Source organism: Pavona decussata, unplaced genomic scaffold (assembly GCF_977016875.1).
Source record: "Pavona decussata unplaced genomic scaffold, jaPavDecu1.1 SCAFFOLD_100, whole genome shotgun sequence".
Lineage (NCBI taxonomy): Eukaryota > Metazoa > Cnidaria > Anthozoa > Scleractinia > Agariciidae > Pavona > Pavona decussata.
In genome coordinates this window covers 141,544-165,000 of record NW_028145515.1, presented here as the reverse complement: position 1 = coordinate 165,000, position 23,457 = coordinate 141,544, and the positions used below count along the sequence as shown (strand labels likewise).

The 23,457-nt window shown below is 39.9% G+C and overlaps 2 protein-coding genes across 3 annotated transcripts in view; both read left to right on the top strand.

Moving 5' to 3' along the window:
- LOC146472171 (uncharacterized) overlaps positions 1–23,331 on the top strand; it is a 24,063-nt gene extending 732 nt beyond the window's left edge. The window contains exons 2-10 of one of the 2 annotated variants that reach the window (XM_085119570.1): positions 735–808; positions 3,250–3,318; positions 7,517–7,964; positions 8,461–9,240; positions 10,464–10,568; positions 12,498–12,590; positions 14,609–14,701; positions 16,114–19,950; positions 21,159–23,331. In XM_085119570.1, coding sequence (XP_084975696.1) covers positions 3,298–3,318; positions 7,517–7,964; positions 8,461–9,240; positions 10,464–10,568; positions 12,498–12,590; positions 14,609–14,701; positions 16,114–19,790 — 5,217 coding nt within the window. In that variant the 5' untranslated portion in view covers positions 735–808; positions 3,250–3,297 and the 3' untranslated portion in view covers positions 19,791–19,950; positions 21,159–23,331. Of the gene's footprint in view, positions 1–734; positions 809–3,249; positions 3,319–7,516; positions 7,965–8,460; positions 9,241–10,460; positions 10,569–12,497; positions 12,591–14,608; positions 14,702–16,113; positions 19,951–21,158 lie in introns of both variants that reach the window. The other variant, XM_085119569.1, reaches the window with a different exon arrangement.
- LOC146472167 (uncharacterized) overlaps positions 1–23,457 on the top strand; it is a 152,552-nt gene that overhangs the window by 31,483 nt on the left and 97,612 nt on the right. The window lies entirely within an intron of this gene.

The following is a 23,457-nucleotide window of genomic DNA, read 5'->3' as shown; positions in this document are numbered from 1 at the left end:
ACGTCTAAAAACTTACTGTTTTAATAACTTAAATAAACTTACTGTTTACAACTGGGCCCTTGCTTGCAAATGAGATATTAAGTGAAAAGATATGTCCAGGAAAGATGAGTGATCATTACGAACACTTTTGTCATGGTTTACGGTCTGGTTAAATTTTTTTCAGCGCTCATTTTGCGTGCTGATATAATCTCCTACGATTTGTGAAGATGTCCCAAGATTGTGAATTAGGTTAACTTGATGGTCTCACAGTCAAAAATTACAGTAACAGTACAGTAACTATTTTGAAGTTTTCTTCATAGAGCATGCTTCCAGTAGGTTGATCCAGTTGCTAAAATAACCTACTGTACTTTATACAAAATGTTGGACTTATTGATTGTCCATAGTTGCGTATAGGTCATATTTGTAATGCATAATGAAATTGGAGTAACAAATTGGAGTCTTTATTCTTAAGACTGATGTCCCAATCCTTTAGGGTAAACCTTATTCAAGGTGAATCTTCACTGTCATGTAATTTTTCATGGATTAATGAGTCTGAATTTACATAAGAGGGTAATTAAGCTGTCCATATGTTTTTTCTAGTTTGATTTACGCACATTTATTCACACCTGTAAATGTATGCAAAATTATGCAACAATGAAAACCCAGCTTCATATATGCATTATACGTAAAAGTTAGTTGGTAACTTCAGTGTTCTATCACTAATAACTTATTGGTCTTTTAATGTAATTTTACAGACCTCACCAGTGTCCTAGTGTTGCTTTACGTGGATTCAAGATGTCAGTGATGGTATACTCTGCAGCAACTTTTGGTAAGTTTTTGTTAGTTCTTGAAATCAGTCACACTGCACAGGAAACTAATTTTAACACCTCCCATATAAGCCATCAGATAAGCCTTCTCCTCCCCCGCCATTATTTTATCTAAATTTTCTGTTCCAATAGTGCCTTATACATGATTATGTTATGTTTTCTTTGGTAATTTCAAAACAAGGCTTGCTGGTGATATTTCATGGGAATCTGTAGAGAAATATGGGACACATCGGACATGACTCTAGGAAACTTGACTAACATCACTCTTACTGAGGACAATATTGCCAGTGCTTCGCTAGGAGGAAAAAGCTTTTAACTGAGTCAACAGACTATTCCTGATGGCTTTCCTGCAGGAAAGAAGCAAAATTAATCGGACTGAAGCGAAGCTTAGTCAAATATGATGCATATGTCTCTACGTGTGAAATGTTTGTGTTGAAAATGATTCATTCAATTGAATTAACTCAATCTTTCTTTTGAGTTCAAAGTTATATCAATGGTGGTCTCAAAAACGACATCACAGGTCGCACAAAAGCAAAATCTTGGTATTAACTCTGGTAATGTTGATGTCGTCCATGATGAGTTCATAAGGAGTTTAAGAAACGAGGAAGGCAACACCACAAAACAATGGGCTTAATGAGCAAAAACAATCGCTCTGGACGCGCGTTTTACATTTTGGTACATTTTTATACCCTCCTCTGCAAAACAACAAGGTGAAATGACCAACTGGAGCGTATGGCGCAACATCTTCTTTATTTTTCCTTACTTTACATTTTCCAAGGTAAACAAATTTAAATGATTGCAAAAGAGTTACAAAAACGAGAAATTATATTTTTTTAAATGCTGTTCTCTTTACCGTTGCCGTCCTCGTTTCTTAAACTCCCTCATGTTTCCTACTTACACTGCTCGGTGGAAGGGAATCGCCAATGGTCGGACGTCCCTACCCGAATTTTCTTTGCCCAACATGATGACATATTACTTTGTTATGTTAAAAATATGTGATGAAAAAATTGCCATTGATTTAAAGCATGTAGAGAATCATTATAATTATACGCATTATTTAAATCTGGGCTCATTGAATTCAAAGAGAACTGAGAACCTTTTTGCCTCCAAAGCAGATTCAGCTATTTCCCGTGAGAAATTTAACTTTCTAATTAAAGTTCCATGCCATTTCTTCACTTTTTGGCTCAAAAATTTTGATTCAAATTCTTCAGCATCTTCCCAAGTTTTTTTTGGTTGCATACCCTATGCATCATGTTTGGAAGATTTTGAATTACTTTGCTCTTCTTTGATTGGTTTTTGTTTAGCTGGTGGCTTTCCTGCTGGTTTCTCTTTCACAACAAAGCAAAACTTTGTTGACACAGACTCACTTAATGGTGGATTGTAAAGATTTGAACCTGAGCATTAAATGAAACAGGAAGCTTTGAAGTGATTGCCTCAAAACCTCAAATATTTGTTAACGGGTGTGTTGGTTCTTCGAATCTTTGCAAGCTGTTTAAAAAAGAAGTTCTAGGTCATCCATGTTAACCGATGCCAAGACATGCTGTATCTCTTGATGGCAGAATTATATTTACACACATAAGCAATGCATTGATCAGTGAGGCATTGTACAGTTCCAGAAAATATCTGTACTCCCCCACAGAAGGTTCTTTGTTTTGCATCTCCCCCTTCCCTCCTGGAAATTCCAGTTTAGCTCCATAATTTAATGCTTCTAAAATTTTGGTTTTTAAGGTCCCCCTCCTCCTCCTCAATTACTGATGACCACCTTCCTTGGAGTGGGTATGGAGTTTTTCTGGAACTACACATTTTGAAAAAAAATCAACAAATAACGTTCCTTAACCTTTCCTGTATTCCTTTATGAGGAAACAAACATGAAGCTCAGATCACTACGAACTAAGCCTAATGCTAATGGTATACAGAAGAAAATTATTTTGTGATGCCATCTCACATAAGTGTTAATTAGGAGGGCATTTTATGTCTAAGAACATCTGTAGAAAATTCTTGGTTTCTGTGAATCACCCATACTTGCAAGTCCACCCTTACACGTAACTAAACTATGGTCCACGTAATCACTTTCTTGGGAAGCTGTTTCCAATCCCACTCTAGTTGTCCCAACTCGTTTTAAAAATTAATTTCCCAGTGAGTATAATCTCAGTATGAATACAAGTTATGGCTGCATTACGTCTGTTCTTGCATAAGTTATTAGTTTAAATTGAAATAATTATTATACACATGAAGGGATATGTAGTTTGCTTGCAAATCCATCATATTCCTTACATTCTATGTAGGTGCTGCTAATCCAGTGTCTCGTTCTGTTTGTGTACATGGTGAAAAATAAAACCTTGCAACTTGTTTTTGGATCTCTGTTTGAAACCAATATTGGTCAAGCAAACATGAAATCACATGCAACCACCCTACTGAAACAAGCTTTTATTTCTATTTACAGTTTCAATTTAGCATCAGAGTTGAAGGTTGTTTCTGAAGGCTTCCTGTGATGTCCAGGTTGACAATTAAGGTAACTGTCAGTCTGCAGTGCAATTGAACTGATATTAGATAATGCTCATCAATCTTGAATATTGTACAGTCAACACACACTATGTGTGTGCATTGTTAGTCTGGTAAACAAGAGCTACCGGTAACCCCAGGGCAGGTGTCCTTTCCTCCCCAGACTAAGCTATTACCTTACCCCTGTGAGGTGCAAGACATACAATGTAGCTAACCCCAGTGCACCTATTCACTCTTCGTAAACAAACCTATTCATACTCCTATGAAATGCCAAATACCCCAAGCAAGAGCTCCATGTAACCCCAAGGCAGGTGTTTACCCTCCCCACACTAAGCTTACCTTACCCATATGAGACCTTACCCCTGTGATGTGCACAATCGCCCAAACAATAGCTAACCCCAGGGCACCTGTGCACCCTCCTCAAACTGAGCTAACCTTACCCCTATGAGGTGCCCAATCCCCTAATAATAGCTAACCCCAGGACTGGTGTTCACCCTCCCCAAACTAAGCTAACATTACCTCTATATTATGCTGGGCAATACCCCAAACAGGAGCTAGCCCCTGTGCACCCTCCCCAGACTAAGCTAATCTTACCCCTATGAGGTTCCCAATCCCACAAACAATAGCTTACCCAGGGCAGCTATTCACTCTCCCCAAACTAACCTTTTCATGAATACCGTATTTACTCGAATAAGCGCCGCGGCGCTTATTTAATTGTTCGTGTCTCCTGAGCGGCGCTTATTCGAGGGCGGCGCTTATTAAAAGGCTCATGCCACAAAGCCAAAACATTTCCTTGCTGCAACAGTTACAGGGAAGAGAAAGAGGGAGGTTGGGCTTGTCGTACTGGCGAAGTTTACAGCCTTCACGCAAGAACTGAAGAACGCGAACATTTTGAAGAGAGAACTGAATGAAAGAGCATCAAGATATACTCACTTCGAACTGAAAAAAATCACTATTGATGACAGTAAATACCCATTGCTGGCTTAGAACCGCATTGCAGCGATTGCAGTGTATTTTTATCATTTTATGGAAATACTCAAATAAGCGCCGCACCGGAGCTGCGGCGCTTATTCGAGGGCGGCGCTTATTAACCATTCCGCTCCATGTGCGGCGCTTAATCGAGGGCGGCGCTTATTCGGGGGCGGCGCTTATTCGAGTAAATACGGTACTGCTGTGAAATCCCCCAAAAATAGCTAACCCAAGGGAGGTGTTCACTCTCCCAAAACTTAACTGACCTTACCCCTGTGATGTGCCCAAACCTCCAAATAATAGCTAACCCCAAGGCAGCTGTTCACCCTCCCCAAACTGAGCCACCCTCACCCCTAAGAGGTGTTCAATTCTCAAAACAATAGCTAACCCCCAGGGTAGCTGTTCACCCTCCCCAAACTAAGGTTAACTTACCCGTGTGATGAGCCCAATCCCTCCAAACAATAGCTCACCACAAAGTAGATATTCACCCTCCTCAAACTTAGCTAAGTTTCCCCCTGGGATGCAGCCAATCCCCCAAACAATAGCTAAGGCAGGTGTTCACCCTCTTCAGACAATGCTAACCTTACCCCTATGAGGTACCCAATGCTCCAAACAATAGCTAACCCCAGGGCAGGTATTCTCCTTCCCCGAACTAAGCTACATGTAACCGGTCTCCCTTTGAGGTTCTCTATCCCCCAAGCAATAGCTAATCCCAGGACAGGTGTCCACCCTCCCCTAACTCAGCTAACCTTATCCCTATGCAGTTCCCAATCCCCCAAACAATAAATAACCCCAGCGCAGGTATTAACCATCTCCAGATTAAGCTAACCTTACCCTTATGAGGTACCCAATCCCGAAAATGATTGCTAATCCTAGGGCAGGTGTCCACCCTCCCCTAACTAAGCTAACCTTACCCCTATGCGGTGCCCAATCCCCCAAACAATAGCTATACCCAGGGTAGGTGTTCACACTCCCAAAACTAAGCTAACCTTACCCCTATGCAGTGCCCAATCCCCCAAACAATAGCTAAACCCAGGGCAGGTGTTCGCCCTCCCCAAACTAAGCTACCCTTACCCCTAAGAGGTGTTCAATTCCCCAAACAATAGCTAACCCCAGGGCAGGTGTTCGCCGTCCCCAAACTAAGCTACCCTTTCCCCCTAAGAGGTGTTCAATCCCCCAAACAATAGGGCAGGTGTTCGCCCTCTCTCAGAAATTCGATTTGTCTGCCTAGAACAGGATGAAATTGTCCCTTAAAATAAACATTAATGTTTCCTTTTGCCTTAACGCGTAAGTTTGATCACGTGACACATCACGTGACCAAAAAATTAAAATTTCGTAAATCGGCGATACAGTGGCAAATTTTCTTTATATAGATAACTGAGTAAGGGGGTTTGGAAGTTGATTGAAAATATTGAGCATTCTTCGTTTGGAATGACTCCTTAAGTTTTTAAATTGGAGTAAGTAACAATCAAAGGTTGAATTTTGCACAAAGAAATGACCTTTGTCCTGACAATTTTTTTTAGAGAACAATGGACGATCATTCCAAACGTAAAGGGCTGGAAATATTCAATCTTTGTAAGAAACGCGTTTTTTTTAATATTTTCTCTGAAAACCGTTGTCTATCTGTCACATGATCTATTGAACTACTTATTTTGCTTAGAAATGTTAAGGATGATAAGACTTTTTTATCTGCCAAATTTCAGTTCAGTGTCATTCAATTTGTGTATGTTACATCGAATAAATCAGTTTTTCCTCTTAAAAGCCCTCAACCCAGGCCTTAAACTACTAATCCCAGGGAAGGTGTTCACCCATGCCGGTGTAAGTTAACCTTACCCTAGGAGGTGCCCAATCCCCCAAACAATAGCAGATCCTAGGGTAGGTATTCACACTCTCTAAACTAGGCTAACCTTCCCCCTACGAGATGCCTAATTCCCCAACCAATACCTAATCCCAGGGCTGGTGTTGACCCTCCCCAAACTTAGGTAACCTTACCCCTATGAGGTGCCGAATCCTCCAAACAATAGCAAATCCCAGGGTAGGTGTTCACCCTCCCCAGACTACGCTAGTCCTACCCCTATGCAATGCACAATCCCCAAACAATAGCTAACCCCAAATGCAGGTGTTCACCTTCCCCAAACTAACCTAACCTGACCCCTATGCGATGCTCAATCCCCCAAACAATAGTTAACTTCAGGGCAAGTGCTCAGTCTCCCCAAACTAAGCTAACCTTACTCCTATAAGGTGCCCAATCCCCCAAACAATAGCAAATCCCAAGGTAGGTGTTCACCCTCCTCAAACTAAGGTAACTTTACCCGTATGGAATGCTTAATCTCCCAAAATAGAGCTAACCATAGGGCAGGTGTTCACCCTCCGCAAACTAAGCTCACCTTACTCCTATGAGGTGCCCAATCCCCCAAACAATAGCTCATCCCAGAGTAGGTGTTCACCCTCTCCTTACTAAGTTAACCTTACCCCTATGCAACGCTCAATCCCCCAAACAATAGTTAAACCCAGGGCAGGTTTTCAGCCTCCCCAAACTAAGCTCACCTTACCCCTATGAGGTGCCCAATCCCCGAAACAATAGCTAATGCCATAGCAGGTGTTCACCCTCCTCAGACTAAGCTAACCTTACGCCTGTGAGGTGCTCAATACCCCCAATAAGAGCTAACCCCAGGACAGAGTTCACCCTCCTCAGACTGAGCGAACCTTACTCTTGAAACTAATTTTACTTAAAGCAGTACGAGAGGCTGATAATACTGTAACCTGTTTTGCTGGTCAGTAGCAGTTTTGGGCCTTTGAAAGGATCTTAGTGAAAGCTGAGACATTTGATCAGCTTTAACAAGATGTTTCCAATTTTATCTGAGACACAAGGGAAGAAGGCTTCTTATTTTTAGTTGACACTGTAAAGAACATATTTGTTCTTCTGATCGTGTAGTAAAGGAATTGGTTCTTCCATATTATGAAAGTTTGGGATGATATGGATCCCACTAAAAACGTCTTACTTTCTAGTTTGTCATCAAAGTGACTTAATTGGGGTACAATTGTGAATAAACCCTTTGAACAGGGACATTCAACTTAAATGATCCATTAGGCAGCCTCCTTTAATTCAATTTACTACGCTAAAATGTAGCAAGCATAATAGATTTGACTCATGGTGACCATGACATCTGATAACTGCCTGGTGTTAGCACATTAGCATGTTGAGTTTCCTTCATTAAATCAATAACCATTTGTTTTAGGATTCCTCCTTGCCTAGCACGTCAGCCTCTACATCACAGGAAGGCCTAGAAAGTGGGTCAACTTTGGCTTCCAACAGGACACTGAAAGTTACTCTGTTGAGTAGTGAATGGCGATCTACAAAAGGAGGCTTGTCAACCATTAATAGAGAACTTGCCATTCAGTTGGCAAAACACCACAATGTGGAGGTCAGCATGTATCTCCCTCAGTGTAGTGAAGAGGATAAGAAAGTAGCTTCTGGTCATCATGTCCATCTCATTGAAGCAAAGAAACTGATAGGTTTTGAGCCCATTGACTGGTTGTCATCTGTACCAAAAGACCATCTCATGGATTTTGTGGTGGGACATGGGCTACCACTTGGCCGACAAGTACAACTCATTCAAACACACCACCAGTGCAAGTGGATTCAGGTTGTGCACACAGCTCCAGAGGAACTGGGAATGTTTAAAGGTATTTGTGTTTTTTTTTTCTTTTTCCCCCACATCATGTTTAAACTCATTGCCAATAGATGAGCTTGGGAATTAGTGCCTTAGGTGTTGTGGGGGGCTGGTGCAGTCCAGGCAGAGCATGGAGGTATCCCTTACAACCTTGCAAGCAGGAACCACCCCCGCTGCAGTCAGTTAACAGGCAAAAACACACTGAATAGAATTCAGTGAAAATCATACACACCCTTATACCAAGAGGGAGGGAGGGCAGGGAGCCAGAATCCACAAAGATTCGCACTGTGATCCTCAATGATCAGCAAAGCAACGCAAATGCAAATGCAAATGTGAGAAATGCCGGTCCACCCCTACAATCATCCCACGGGCCTGGGTCCCCCCACCCATTATGTACACCAAGTGGAAGGACCGCTGACGTATTGGCTCGAGGTAAACTTTACCTAAATTATTTTATATTTAACCACATCAAAATTTAATTAACAACAGTTTATAACTTTTGTCCAAAGGTTATGCAGATGCAATTTCCAAAGGCGAGAAAAAGCACCTTGCAGAGATTGAGTTATGTGAGTCAGCAGATCAAGTTGTAGCAGTTGGTCCCAAACTTGCAGATGAGTACTCCCGTTATCTCCGGTACTGTCAGAAAGATCAGGCTGTTTTCAAGCTCACTCCAAGCATTTTCTCTGAGTTTTCTCATGTAAAGCAAGCTACAGAAGAAAGAGCAACATTTTGTGTTTTGGTGTTTGGGCGTGGCAACAAGGAAGATTTTCTGCTGAAAGGGTATGACATTGCAGTGAGAGCAATTACTGAGCTGACTGAAAAATCTTACCAGCTTATCTTTGTTGGTGCACCACCTGGAAAAGAAGATAAAGTAGCAAGAAAATTATGTCAGTATGGCATTAACCGTAAACAACTGAAGGTACGCTCTTTTAAGGAAAACAGAGAGCAGCTAGCCAGACTGTTTTGTGAGGTAGATCTTGCTATAATGCCATCAAGAACTGAGGGCTTTGGGCTGGCTGCTCTTGAAGCTTTGTCTGCTGGTCTTCCTGTGCTTGTCAGTGGTAACTCAGGACTAGGAGACGCTTTAAAGAAAGTGTCAGGTGGTTCTTCCTGTGTGGTTAATTCAGAAGATCCTAAAAAGTGGGCCAAGGCAATCAAGGCTGTTCGTGAAAGGGACAGGGATGTACGGCTTGAAGAGGCTAAAGATCTTTGTGAAAAATATGCACGGAAATACAGTTGGGAGGAGCAGTGTGGCAGACTTGTAGAAAGGATGATGAATATTGCTCAAGGTAAGTGCAGTAATAGTTGTTGCATCACACTAAAACATTGTTAACAGTACATTATTAATGTACATTTATTAAATGTACTTAACAGCTTGAGTGAATAGGGTAGTTACGCCCTCTGCGGGGCATAAAGTGAGATTTATTTAGCTTCGTTAGATTGACATTTAAGATACAAAAAAGACCTGTCTGAATAACAAGTGCACTTTTGTAGGTGAATAATTATGATTTCACTCTACCTGAATAAATTTTGTGAGCAAAGAACTATTTAAATGGAACAAAAAAAATGTGCTTTGTGTGTTTCATTGGCTCTCTGTCTGTATATCCTTATAATTAAACACCAAATGAAACACTTAATATTTTATTTTCGGAAGGATTTCTGCACCGTAGGTTGCAGTGGGAAGGGTTATATCGGGAATACAGTGGAACCCCAGTTACTCGAACTTAGATAACTCAAACTCCCCGCTAACTCGAACTAAGTACTGTTTCCCTTGGATTTGACCCTACTTTTCAGTCACTTAGACTCAGATAACTCAAACTAAATTTTGTTTCCCTTGATCGAAATTTACCCTCACTGATAACTTGAATTCTGGTTCTTGCAACTCACCAATGATGTCATCCCATTAGCTCCTCCTGTCATGTTATCGGGAAAGACACTTCTAAAGCAATTTAATTTAAATCAGTGCAACAGATCAGGCATTTCCGATCTTTTTAGTCAAACCGCATGCACTGCCTGTTAAGCTGTCACAAAAAGTTCATAGTACAAATTTAGTTCATAATGTTCACATCTCAAGGCGTTCCAATTCTTTCTTTAAAATGTTGACAAAGTTTCTTTCGACCCGAACGCCTCAGCTTACATGGGACTTACAGTTTCTGATGAAAGTAAGTTTAATTTGCCCTGGGTTGTATACTGAACAGCTGATAATCAATGAACTATAAATCATTTACATGAAAAGTCGAAATTTTGATCTACCGCGATAACTGGAACCTCCTGCTAACTTGAACAGTTTTTCGTCTCCCTTCAGAGTTCGAGTTACCGAGTTCTACTGTATAAGGTACATTTAGAGAAGTCTTCAGATGGCACCTGTTTTTTGCTATTCAGCAAAATTGAAGTGGCAACTTCCTTTCCTTCCTCTTACCCCACAGAAAGAAGTTCGTGATGGTAAAATACTAGGAAATCTGAAAGTATCATGACAGTTGTTACAAGATGGCTTTTATTTGTCTGACAGGAGACAAAGAAGAGAAGCAAGATTCATTGATGAAAGGCAAAGACTCAATAACTCCCATGATTTCCCAGGATTATCCGGAACACACGCAGGCTGGGATTCTTCACAGAGGTATAGTTTTATCATTGAATTTAACCTTTGATAGGGTAAACCTGTACAACGTCTAGTTTGGTTGTTTTCAACTGATCTTATTTTGGTTCCAGTTAGGTCTACCCAAATCGCACCTCTAGAAGCGCATGTTATTACTCGGGCCGTAAGGCAGACTAAGTTAAGGTTTCGGTAGCATTATCATTATTTTTTTCTTTTTGGGGTTGCGATGGGCTGAGAGAGAAGACTTCAGCCCACGAGTTATTGTTCTCGGTCTCGTTTTTTGTACTCGGCTGGTACGAGTTACGTTTTCTGTCGTGTTATCAAATTCTGTAAATTCTCGGTCGCGTTCTTTGTTTTTGGGCCGTGAGGAGTCTTTACAATATGCGAGCCAGACGTGCGAGGCATGAACAAAACATACGAGGCATGTGAGGCATGAACAACTCCAACATAAACTGCTAACCGTTAAGCTAACAGGGGAGCTATTTAAACTAACCTAAGTGCTATTTAGGCTAACTGGAGTGCTCTTTAGGCTAACCGGAGTGTTTTTTAGGCTAACCTGAGTGCCTCATGGTTAGTTTGGTTTAACCGAAAATTTGGCAACTAAATCAGTCTATGACCTCGCGGGCCAAGATAGATAAAGATGTTTCATATTTACTATAGAAAAACAATCAATGTAGAAACGGTTTCTGTCTTCAAATGAAAGGTGAATAACAAATGCTTTCCCCTGAATTTCATTTAAAAATATAAACAGCGAAACATTGAAAAACGTACAGGGATATAAATGTACGCGTGATGCGCAACATTACTCTAGATCCCGGGGGAGGGTACTCAACAGATGCTTGGGTAGGGAGGTGGGGCCCGGGCGTTCAAACCCTGACCCTGTTTAAGACACAATTCTCCGATTTCCCTATCCCGTTTAAGACAGAATTCAAAATTTTCAGGCCCTTTCTAAGACATTTAACCCAAAATCACACCTTGTTTAAGACTAGAATGAAATAAGAATACACTAGTTTCTTACTGTATTTTAATGCATTGGCAATCACAATCTGTTTAAGCTATTAGGTCATGTAGGGGTTCCCCTTTTAAGACAGAAAGTGATGAAATAGATACCCTGTTCAAGACAAAACACCCTGAAAACCATAGCCTATCGGGCCGCACGTCCCCATTAAGGTCACATAAGGGAGTACCCTACCCCCCCACCCCCCCGGTCTAGATCATACCGAAAATTACAATCCGTCATTGACCCGGCGTCACATACATAATTATTAGGACCGTAAAAATGGTTTCTGTCTCTAAACGAAAGGTGAAAACGTAAGGATTAAAGCCCGGGGATTATAAAAAGCATTCGTATGACAAATGTCTTTTTCCCCTGTATTTCATTCTGACTGCAAGAAATGCAATTCTATCTGGTGGTTACTTATTGCCTCACTAGATCTCTGTATCTATCTATTTGGTAGCCTGCAAGCAAGCTCTCTTGGGGGTGGGGGGCAGGAGAGGGAAAGAGGATCCACCCCCAAGAGAGCTTGCTCGCAGGCTATCTATTTGGGGGAATTGGCGATGCTGGAGGTTATCACTGTTAAAAGATTGTAGGCTTTACGCACCACACAGTCAAATATGGCCCGAGTATAAGCTGGAAACAGCTTCTTGTTGCTTAAGTATGAGACTATGGTTGAACTGTTTTTGGTAACCTGAAAAAAACAATATTTATTTCCTCTGTAGGGGGTTACACATGTCACAAATTTCTCGCAAGACAAAGTTGTGTGAAACATTCTTAGAGAAAGCTTAGTTAGGTGTACTTTGATACAGGGTGAGAGCTGTATATGTATATTCATTTAGTCATCTGCCCAAAGTTATAACTGCCCTATTTTTTTCATCCTGTTTCCTTCCTGGACAGATAACCGGTCTTTAGTGTTGAAGTAGCTAATGCCTATTTTTTCATCACTTCCCCAGAAAGTCTAGCCACAGAAAAGGGCAAAAGACCGTTGTATCCAAGTGGCACTCCAGTTCCAAAGAAACCTAGACTTGCAACAGATGACCATGAAGGTAAGTATTGTGTAGCATTTTCAGGGAGGGTTAACAGCCATGAATTAAAGTACTTTCTCAAGCAAATTAAGGCTCAAGCGAGATGCTTCTTGTTACAGTAAACTGCATGTAGACGTAGGGTAACATTCGCCTAACAAGATTCTTCTGTTTCCTCTCAATCATTTAAACCCCTAGGAAAAAAGGAGGATGGGGGGTTTCTATTTCTCCACTAAAAATTTTGTTTTTAAAGTTGCTTCTTCGAAAGAGATATCGATGATAGATGCAGAAATGAAAATATATCAGGAAAGGGGAAATGAAACCACAGAGTACAATCTTGTATTAATTGCTGAATCTGATTTAATAAATAAAGGAATTTTTTATAATAAATAATATTATGGTAATTGAACTGAGTGGAGTGCAATTTGGTCTGAAATCATACGCGTGATTTCAAAATCAAACGAGCGCGCAGCGCGAGTTTGATTTGAAATCACAAGTATGATTTTAGACCAAAATTGCACGACATACAGTTCAATTATCACTTTATTATACCTATTTTGAAATCACAGAGTATCATTGTCAATATTAATATTCTATTTTTGTTACTTCATTTCCATTTTGATGGGCTAAAGAAAGGACGCGATTTAGAGCAAAAAATGGTGCAATTTGGGAATAAATTGCACTGTTGAGAGCCAATCAGATTGCAGGGATCACCAGTGATTTCAAAATGGGTGTAATAAAACTATTAATCATCCTTATCGCTGTTATCGTCGTTGTCATCGATCATAAATAAAATTATTGTTTGACTCACAATGTAGTGACTTAACTTGAAGATTGCGAGGTTTCAACTGCTAACTGCTAGTCTTCATCAGGCAATGAGGCCGACTGATTACACTTCAGTTTTTATGTCACAAAAGTTGGCTGTGATTGGTTGATTTACATTGTTGCTGCTTTGGGAAGAAATTGTCCCTCATTGGGCTGCAGTTGCTCTGGCTTCCTGTTGTGTTTCTTGATCATTAGTAGACATCCATAATGTCTATTCAGTTGGTTCTAGGGTGTAGCTTGATGAGGATGGGTTCTTTAACGTGTGTGCCAATGTAAATCTCGATCAATGAACTTGCCCTCATTCCAAAGCAGATGGTGGCTTGTTTTGTTGGCATGCACTGAAAAGGTGGAGGTTAAGGTTAAGAATTTTTTTAACGGATTTGAACCCACTAGCCAGAATCCATTAATTGAACATTGATAAAAGAGTCATGGGCTCATTCCCTGTCTAGGACTCATTGTTTGGTTGGTTATTTTTTTTATTTTTATTTTTTTTTTCAATTAACAGCCCTGTGACGTTGTGACGGTTTTTTAATGTACACGAATGAACTCCATATAAATTTACTATCTCCTTCGTAATAATGTTGATCGTTACTTCTTTTTAATTTTCCCAGCAGTAACCGACAACTCAGTTGTTGTGAAGTTGCTTAAAAAAGAGTACAATAGACGCGCTAAGCTGAGGCCGCTTCTTTGGGACAACACTATTCAGCTACCTCTTGAAGATGTCTATACAAGATTGAAAATTGTTTCAAGACCAAAAGCAGGTGTTCAAACAAAAGGGAATGAGGTGAACGCGGGTGTTACGAAAACGAAGACCTTGAAAACGAAGACCTAAGACCCGGTCTTTGTTTTCGTAGTACGAAAACAAAGACCGGGGTCTTCGTTTTCGTAGTACGAAAACAAAGACCGGGGTCTTCGTTTTCGTAACACCCGCGTTCACCTCATTCCCTTTTGTTTGAACACCTGCTTTTGGTCTCGAAACAATTTTCAATCTTGTATAGACATCTTCAAGAGGTAGCTGAATAGTGTTGTCCCAAAGAAGCGGCCTCAGCTTAGTTAGGTGTACTTTGATACAGGATGAGAGCTGTATATGTATATTCATTTAGTCATCTGCCCAAAGTTATAACTGCCCTATTTTTTTCATCCTGTTTCCTTCCTGGACAGATAACCGGTCTTTAGTGTTGAAGTAGCTAATGCCTATTTTTTCATCACTTCCCCAGAAAGTCTAGCCACAGAAAAGGGCAAAAGACCGTTGTATCCAAGTGGCACTCCAGTTCCAAAGAAACCTAGACTTGCAACAGATGACCATGAAGGTAAGTATTGTGTAGCATTTTCAGGGAGGGTTAACAGCCATGAATTAAAGTACTTTCTCAAGCAAATTAAGGCTCAAGCGAGATGCTTCTTGTTACAGTAAACTGCATTTAGACGTAGGGTAACATTCGCCTAACAAGATTCTTCTGTTTCCTCTCAATCATTTAAACCCCTAGGAAAAAAGGAGGATGGGGGGTTTCTATTTCTCCACTAAAAATTTTGTTTTTAAAGTTGCTTCTTCGAAAGAGATATCGATGATAGATGCAGAAATGAAAATATATCAGGAAAGGGGAAATGAAACCACAGAGTACAATCTTGTATTAATTGCTGAATCTGATTTAATAAATAAAGGAATTTTTTATAATAAATAATATTATGGTAATTGAACTGAGTGGAGTGCAATTTGGTCTGAAATCATACGCGTGATTTCAAAATCAAACGAGCGCGCAGCGCGAGTTTGATTTGAAATCACAAGTATGATTTTAGACCAAAATTGCACGACATACAGTTCAATTATCACTTTATTATACCTATTTTGAAATCACAGAGTATCATTGTCAATATTAATATTCTATTTTTGTTACTTCATTTCCATTTTGATGGGCTAAAGAAAGGACGCGATTTAGAGCAAAAAATGGTGCAATTTGGGAATAAATTGCACTGTTGAGAGCCAATCAGATTGCAGGGATCACCAGTGATTTCAAAATGGGTGTAATAAAACTATTAATCATCCTTATCGCTGTTATCGTCGTTGTCATCGATCATAAATAAATTAATTGTTTGACTCACAATGTAGTCACTTAACTTGAAGATTGCAAGGTTTCAAGTGCTTTCTGCTAGTCTTCATCAGGCAATGAGGCCGACCGATTACACTTCAGTTTTTATGTCACAAAAGTTGGCTGTGATTGGTTGATTTACATTGTTGCTGCTTTGGGAAGAAATTGTCCCTCATTGGGCTGCAGTTGCTCTGGCTTCCTGTTGTGTTTCTTGATCATTAGTAGACATCCATAATGTCTATTCAGTTGGTTCTAGGGTGTAGACTGATGAGGATGGGTTCTTTAACGTGTGTGCCAATGTAAGTCTCGATCAATGAACTTGCCCTCATTCCAAAGCAGATGGTGGCTTGTTTTGTTGGCATGCACTGAAAAGGTGGAGGTTAAGGTTAAGAATTTTTTTAACGGATTTGAACCCACTAGCCAGAATCCATTAATTGAACATTGATAAAAGAGTCATGGGCTCATTCCCTGTCTAGGACTCATTGTTTGGTTGGTTATTTTTTTTATTTTTTATTTTTTTTTTAATTAACAGCCCTGTGACGTTGTGACGGTTTTTTAATGTACATGAATGAACTCCATATAAATTTACTATCTCTCTCGTAATAATGTTGATCGTTACTTCTTTTTAATTTTCCCAGCAGTAACCGACAACTCAGTTGTTGTGAAGTTGCTTAAAAAAGAGTACAATAGACGGGCTAAGCTGAGGCCGCTTCTTTGGGACAACACTATTCAGTTACCTCTTGAAGACGTCTACACAAGATTGAAAATTGTTTCAAGACCAAAAGCAGGTGTTCAAACAAAAGGGAATGAGGTGAATGCACATGACATCTTTGAGAGTCTTTACATAGACGAGTTTGTTGGGGAACTAGAAAGTCATGAGCAGAACATTCCCAGCTTTCTTAACAGAGGCAAGATTGTTCCACAACCAGAATGTGACGAGGTGAATGTGTATGACATCTTCTTGGCTCTTAACAAAGGTGAGGATGTCATGACGCTTGTTGAGGGAAACCCCGGAATTGGCAAAACGACATTTTGCCTTAAACTTGCTTATGACTGGGCAAATCAAAACACTGCAACAACATTTACCTTTCCCAAATTCGAACTTGTGCTGCTACTAAAATGCCGCGACATTGATGGTGGTATAATGGACGCCATTATTGAGCAACTTTTGCCAAAGGATATTAACAAAAATATCAAGGAAAAGCTACTGGATTTCCTGAAGGACATTCATAATCAGGAGAAAATTTTGATTATTTTGGACGGTCTGGACGAGCTTCCCGAAAAATCAAAGCATCATGTGGATGAACTTCTTCACAGAAGAATTCTCCCGTTTTGCTATGTTCTGGCCACGTCGCGGCAAGAGAGAGGAATTGATGCAAGGAAGAAGTTTGTTTTTGACATTCTTTTACAGATCGAAGGATTCACTGAAAGCGATGCTTTTGAGTATATCAGGAAGCATTTTAAGAATGTTGGTCCAGAGCATTCATTGAAGGGTGAAAGGCTCATTGAAGAAATCAAAGAGAACACTTCATTACATGCCCTCCGAAATAATCCACTAAATCTACTTCTCCTGTGCGTCATTTATCAAGATTATGCAGGAAAATTGCCCTCTTCCCGTACTGAGCTTTACCAAATCATTGTCCGGTGTCTATTGAGAAGATATAGTGCAAAACATAATCTTAAGCTCCATGAAGACGACAGGGATTTAGACAAGCAATTTAAAAAGGAGCTCCTTGCACTTGGAAAGCTAGCTTGGAAATGCCTCCTGAACGATCGCCATAGTTTTCGTGAAGATGAATTGAAAGAATTGGAAAGGAGAAATGACAAATTGGTAGCACGTGGACTAGGCCTTCTTTACAAGGAGGAAAGTTTGAAGAAGTTGAATCCACAACATGAATACTGCTTTCTTCACAAAACGTTCCAAGAGCACCTGGCTGCAATATATATTGCGCACAAGTTACGAAGAAACAAGTTTAACGTATTTGAGTATTTACACTTTGTTGATTTAGTAGAAAATTATCCACAAGTGTTTCTATTTGTAGCTGGGATGCTAGGTGAGGAAGCAGATATACTATTTAGTCAGATTGGTGAAAAGCTGAATAGCTCAGGTGACTGGGACTGGCATAGATGCAGTGAGGCAGCAGCAAATTACTTCGTTGAAAGCTTCAGTGAAAGTGGAAGTGCTGAACAAATGGCGGGTGCTCTTTTTTCATTCATACCTTTTCCGTTGGACACACACGTTAAGGGTGCTGACGTTGGTGCCGGACATACCATTGGCCATGCATTTGCCCTTGTGTTAGGGGCCTGTAAAAAGTTTTCAAATATACAGAAGCCTGTCACACTTAACTTCTCTGAATGTTCTTCCGATGAACTGTTTCTGGAAGAACTTTCTTCAGTCAACCTTGGAGATGCCGTGGAATCTTGCTCACAGCTTAGGACACTGAACATTTCTTTAAATGAACCTACAAAAGAAAAAGCAGATGTTCTGTTTGAAAGGTTGTCAGCAAGTAATTGTTTATCGACATTGAGCCTTAGTGTGCGGGAGAGTATCCCTTATGACGTAGCTCTCATCATTGGTAAAGGTTTGGCTGCAGGCAAGAGCTTAACAAAAGTTACGTTCACATTGTCAGGAGAATGGCGTGACGCTTGGGCTGCAGCTCTTGAAAAAGGATTATCTGCCGATACGCCACTGATGTCTGTTGCTCTCAGGATTTGTGGCTTAATGAGTAAGACTGCCATTCAAGCTTTAGAAAAGCTTTTATCACACAAATCACTGGCCTCTCTGTCCCTCATCATTTGTGGAGATATGCAAGATTTATTAGCTGCTGCTCTTAGCAGAGGACTCACAGGACAAACCGTTTTGAAGTCTCTTGATTTATGTGTTGAAGGAAGACTGAGCTTCTTTGGTGCTAATTTAATACAAAGAGGTCTGACGGAAAATTGTTCTCTGAATGATTTAAGAGTATCTGTTTTCGGAGAGCTCCCTGACAACTGGCAGGCTATAGTGGAAAATCTACACACAGCTAAGAAGTCACAGGTTTCTTTGGCTTTTCATCCACAAATCTTCTGTCAAGTGACGGCTAATCAGGTGGCTCATTTTGTTCCAGTTGTGGTGGACAAAGGGGTACTTCCAGATTATCACCTAACAGTCAACCTTTGGGGTGAGCTGAGTTGTGACAGTGCAGAAGCTTTTTGTGAAACCTTGATGGGTGCCCCACTGTCTCGTCTCACTTTGAATGTCCATGGAAAATTAACCGATGGTATTGCTAGTTGCACGGCAAGATATGTCAATCTAAACAAAACAGTGTCCTCTGTAAGTGTCAACATTTGGGGCAACGTGCCTAAAGAGGAAAAGAATATCTTTCAGGGAACTTTAGACATGAACCCAGCTGTTACGCTTAACGTACATGATGTGCATTTACGTCCAGATGAATCAAGTGATGATCCTGATGTCTATGTTGATGGTCTTACGTCACTGTCAAGGCTCACTACCCAACTGAGTAATACCAGAAAGGAAAAGCTCAGTGTTGCAATATTCTGCGAAGAAATTATGACTGATTACAGCCATTTTTCTGATAGTTTGATGGAAAACATATCATTAAATGCACTTACTCTGACAGTAGGTGAATTCAACGACGTCAGTAGTGTGTGGGTAGCCGAACTGGTTTCCGCTTTGCAGTTAGACACATCATTGAATGCACTCACTCTGAAAATAAACGAATATCATAATGATAACTCCAGTGGTATGTTAGAGGACGGACTGCGTTACTGTTTGAATAGAAACAGATCATTGAAGACACTCACTGTGATCATAAACAAATACAGGAAGGACCAAGATGTAAAGGAAGTCAGACCTATGTTTCTTGCAAGAGATTTGGTGAACACCTCATTGAATGCATTTACTCTTACAGTTAACAGCTACGGCACCTTCAGCAGTGGTAATATGCTAGCGCTTTTCTTTTCGACCCCATTAAGTACACTCACTCTGACAATTAGCATCTACAGGGACATAAGTGATGGCTGGGAACGTGGTTTGGGTGATGTTTTGGCAGAGAACAAGTCTTTATCTACACTCAATCTAACATTAAACATCTACGGTGAAGGAAGTGATGACTTTGTACCCAAATTTTGGGACATTTTAATGAGATGCCAGTCGCTAACCACACTGAGATTACGACTTAACGACCAACGTGTAACCCAAGGCAGCCGTGGATACGACTTAAGTAAACTGGTGGTAAAATCCAAATCACTTTCCTTAATTGATCTAACTGTCAGCTTTTATGGAGTGCAAGACACTTCACCAGCTAAAATTTGAGTTGTGGAAGGCAGTATGACTTCTGAAAATGTACCTATGCACCCCAACTGTGGTTAGCGGTTCTAAACGTTGGTGGCCATTTGACCTCTCCATTTGTTGAAACAAGACTGTGGGCCTGTCAGCACATGGGTACGAGGAAAGCAGAGCTGTCAATGCAAGTGTAAGCACAAGAATCTTTACACATGTGGTAACAAAAAGCAGGCAATAGCCTGCGTGCAGACATCTCATTTTCTTTTGTTTTATGCGGAAAAGCAAAGGAAATTGGAGAAGTTTACATGCAGGCTAGCAGGGATTTCAGTAGCAATGAGGGTGAAATCCTGCATTTTATTGCCATAAGACTAGATGGGAATTTGAGGACAATTGAGAATATCACAAATGTAGACAGCTCCCCGGCTTTCTACTTACTTTTCGTGTTCTCAAATAACCCTTGTGTCGTTTGTAACACGGCATCAGAGGAAGAAGACAGTAAAATGTCCCTGTGTGACCAGATTGACAGCTATAAATTATTTATGCATTTCACGTAATCTTCTGTTTAAGTTGTTTACCTATTTTATGTTTACAACACGAAAAATTCGAGAGGAAAGTAATTTAAACCAGAGGGATTGGCTGTCACACAAAGAAATTGTGCCGTCCTCGCGTTTCTCAGTCTGCTGCCCTGTTACGTAAACTCGGCATTACAATGTATGGTTTTATCTGCTTTATTTGCTCTATGTTAGAAGTCAGGCCCTAAAAGCAACAACTGAATTAATTTCATCTTGTTTGGAAAAAGGGAGAATTCTACTAACTAATAACTTGTAAAAACTAGAATCAATGCGCTTTCAACTTTGATACTGTGATCTGTATGCTGTTTAAGTTCACTGAAAGAATTGACTTCTCAGAAAGCAGATTTCTCTTCAGTGACATTTCAAGTGTTTTTGTACACTTTCATGCAGCCCACTCAGAGGGTCAGTTCACAGTACCCTTACAATTTTGCTTGATTTCAAATGTGTGCTTGGCTTATAGCAGAAAATACACTAATTAGTCTGAAGTGAGGGCTTGAGTCAATCAAGTTTTCTTTCTTATTTTTAGTCGTATTTAACTTCGTATTGAGTCACATTGAACTCAGTTTTTTTTACCACAAATATTCAGTACTTAACAGGGAATTTTTGCTTCATGAGTTGCTCATTCAGAAAAGAAAGCAACAAGGACAGAGCAGGCCTTTCTACTGAAACTCTGTGAAAGAAAAAAGCTTAGAAGTATCTCAGGTTATCGCATGCACACACTTAAATATGTGAAATGGTGATTGGTTTTTGGTGGCTTTAGATGGACGCCATGTTGGTGTCAGGTAAGATGTTAATTTGTCTGCTACTTTGTTTTCTTCCTCTGCAGTATGTGTCACTGCAAGGACCACAGGACACCCAAGCTCACGAAAAGAGAATACCGGATCAGCGTTGACTCTTGTTACTTTACCTGGAATCAAAGATTCTGTGAACAGGGACCTTTATTTCTTAGAATATCATTTTGCAGTGATCAGTCAAAGGAAGGAGCGATAGTAAAAGGAACGTGATCCTTAATCCTTTAACCCCTAATATCAAAGAACAAATTCGCCTATTTTATCCCCATACTTTTCTTATAAAAGTGTTGGGGAGAAGTTATTAGAATATCAAGAAAATTCACCTTGGGTGATCATGTCCTTAATTCCCATGACCTCAGGGGTTGAATAAGCATTGATATTAAAAAGAGAAATTTGATACTGATCACTGTTCGGGCTTAAAGGGTTAATCTTAGAATTTCCCCTTAGTACTTTTATAAGAAAAGCATAGGGACAAGAAAGGAGAATTTGTTCTTTGATATTGGGGGTTAAAGGGTTAATCTTTTGCCTATACTCCAGTGGCAAAGCTCCTAATGTCACCATAGCAATGACCATTGCCTTGTCATATTGAACCAGTTGTTGCTATAGTGACATCCTTAGATGGTCACGGTAATACTGATCAACGTTCTTGGTAATTGTTGACAACGTGAAATCACTGAAACGTGGTTATCCAAGATTTGTCTTTTCGCGTTTTATTTTGTATAAAAGTTTCCATAGATTTAGATTTTAATGTTTTTACCATTGAGGGTAGCGACGTGGATCACCGTTTTCTCTCGCCACGAAAAGCACACAATTTCAAATGTGGGTAAGAAGCCCAATTTGATTTTTGTAAAGAAATTTTAAACAAACAGCATTTTGGTCATTTTTTGAAGGTAACTACAACATTTTATCAACAGGCAAAAAAGTTGTGATCGCCTTGTGTGACACAGCAAACAGTGCAAGCCGAAAGTGAGCAGACTAGTTTTTGTATATAATTGATTAAACCTCACGATTTCAGCCGGACTGAAAAGATGTCACCACTTTGTACAGATTAATAAACAGTGCTACAGGAAAGTACTGCTCGATAACATCAAATGTGGGTAAGAAGCCCAATTTGATTGTTAATTTTGTAAAGAAATAAAAACAAACAGCATCGAAGGATAGTACTGGTCAATAAAATCAAATGTGGGTAAGAAGCCCAATTTGATTGTAATTTTGTAACGAAACCAAAAAAGAAAATAGAATCAAAGGAAAGTGTTGGTCAATTTCTGTTAAGGTGGCAGGATAGGATTTCATGAACAGACTTTCAAGTTTTCAGCATAGAAAAATTGGTGCAGGTGGAAAGTTCTGCAATATAGTTTTTGAATATGATTGATTTAACCTCACGATTTCATCCAGACTGAAAAGATGTCACCACCTTGTACAGATTAATAAAAAGTACTACTGACAGGAAAGTACTGCTCGATAACATCAAATGTGGGTAAGAAGCCCAATTTGATTGTTAATTTGGTAAAGAAACAAAATAAATATAATCAAAGGAAAGTGATGGTCAATTTCTCTTAAGGTGGCACGATAGGATTTCATGAACAGCCTACAAAGTTTTTGGCATAGGAAAAATTAGTGCAGGTGGAAAGTTCTGCAAAACAGTTTTTGAATATGATTGATTTAACCTCACGAATTCATCCAGACTCAAAAGATGCCACCTTGTACAGCGTAATAAACAGTGCTGAAAGAAAGTACTGCCCAGTAGCTTTCATTTGAATGCTGACGTTAAACCAACACGGTACAGCGCAGTACATTTTGAACTTGAATGGTTATAGTTAAGGTTTGGATCCACGGACCGAAAACTAGGAACCACAGTGACATGACATAAGGAGTGAAAGGCTGGATTAAATTCATTCACTTGAATTCTGGCTTGTTTTCAGATTGTAGATGGTCTTAGTTATAACCTTCATGTAAGCAAAAATCTATGTAAATGCTTCCCAATTTATGTAACAGTGTATCACGCCATATTGTATTCATAGTAAATTTATAGTTTGGTAAAGAATGGCGTTCTCCTGCGTCATTTGCAAGGAACATGTCAAAAAGAGACTTGTCGAGATTAGTTGTGCAGCGTGGTACAAATATTTTTTGATTTATTCAAGACAATGTGTAAATTTGTATCTTGTAAAGTTAGAAGAAAGATACTTTGCCTTTCGGCGAAAACACTGAGTTTATTACCCTTATATTTTACGGAATGGGGTTGTATTAACTGGCGGTTCCAGGTGTCCCCTTTTGTTACTGCGCATATTTTTTTGCGCACCGAATGGTCCAAGCAACAAGCGTTTCGGCAGTGCC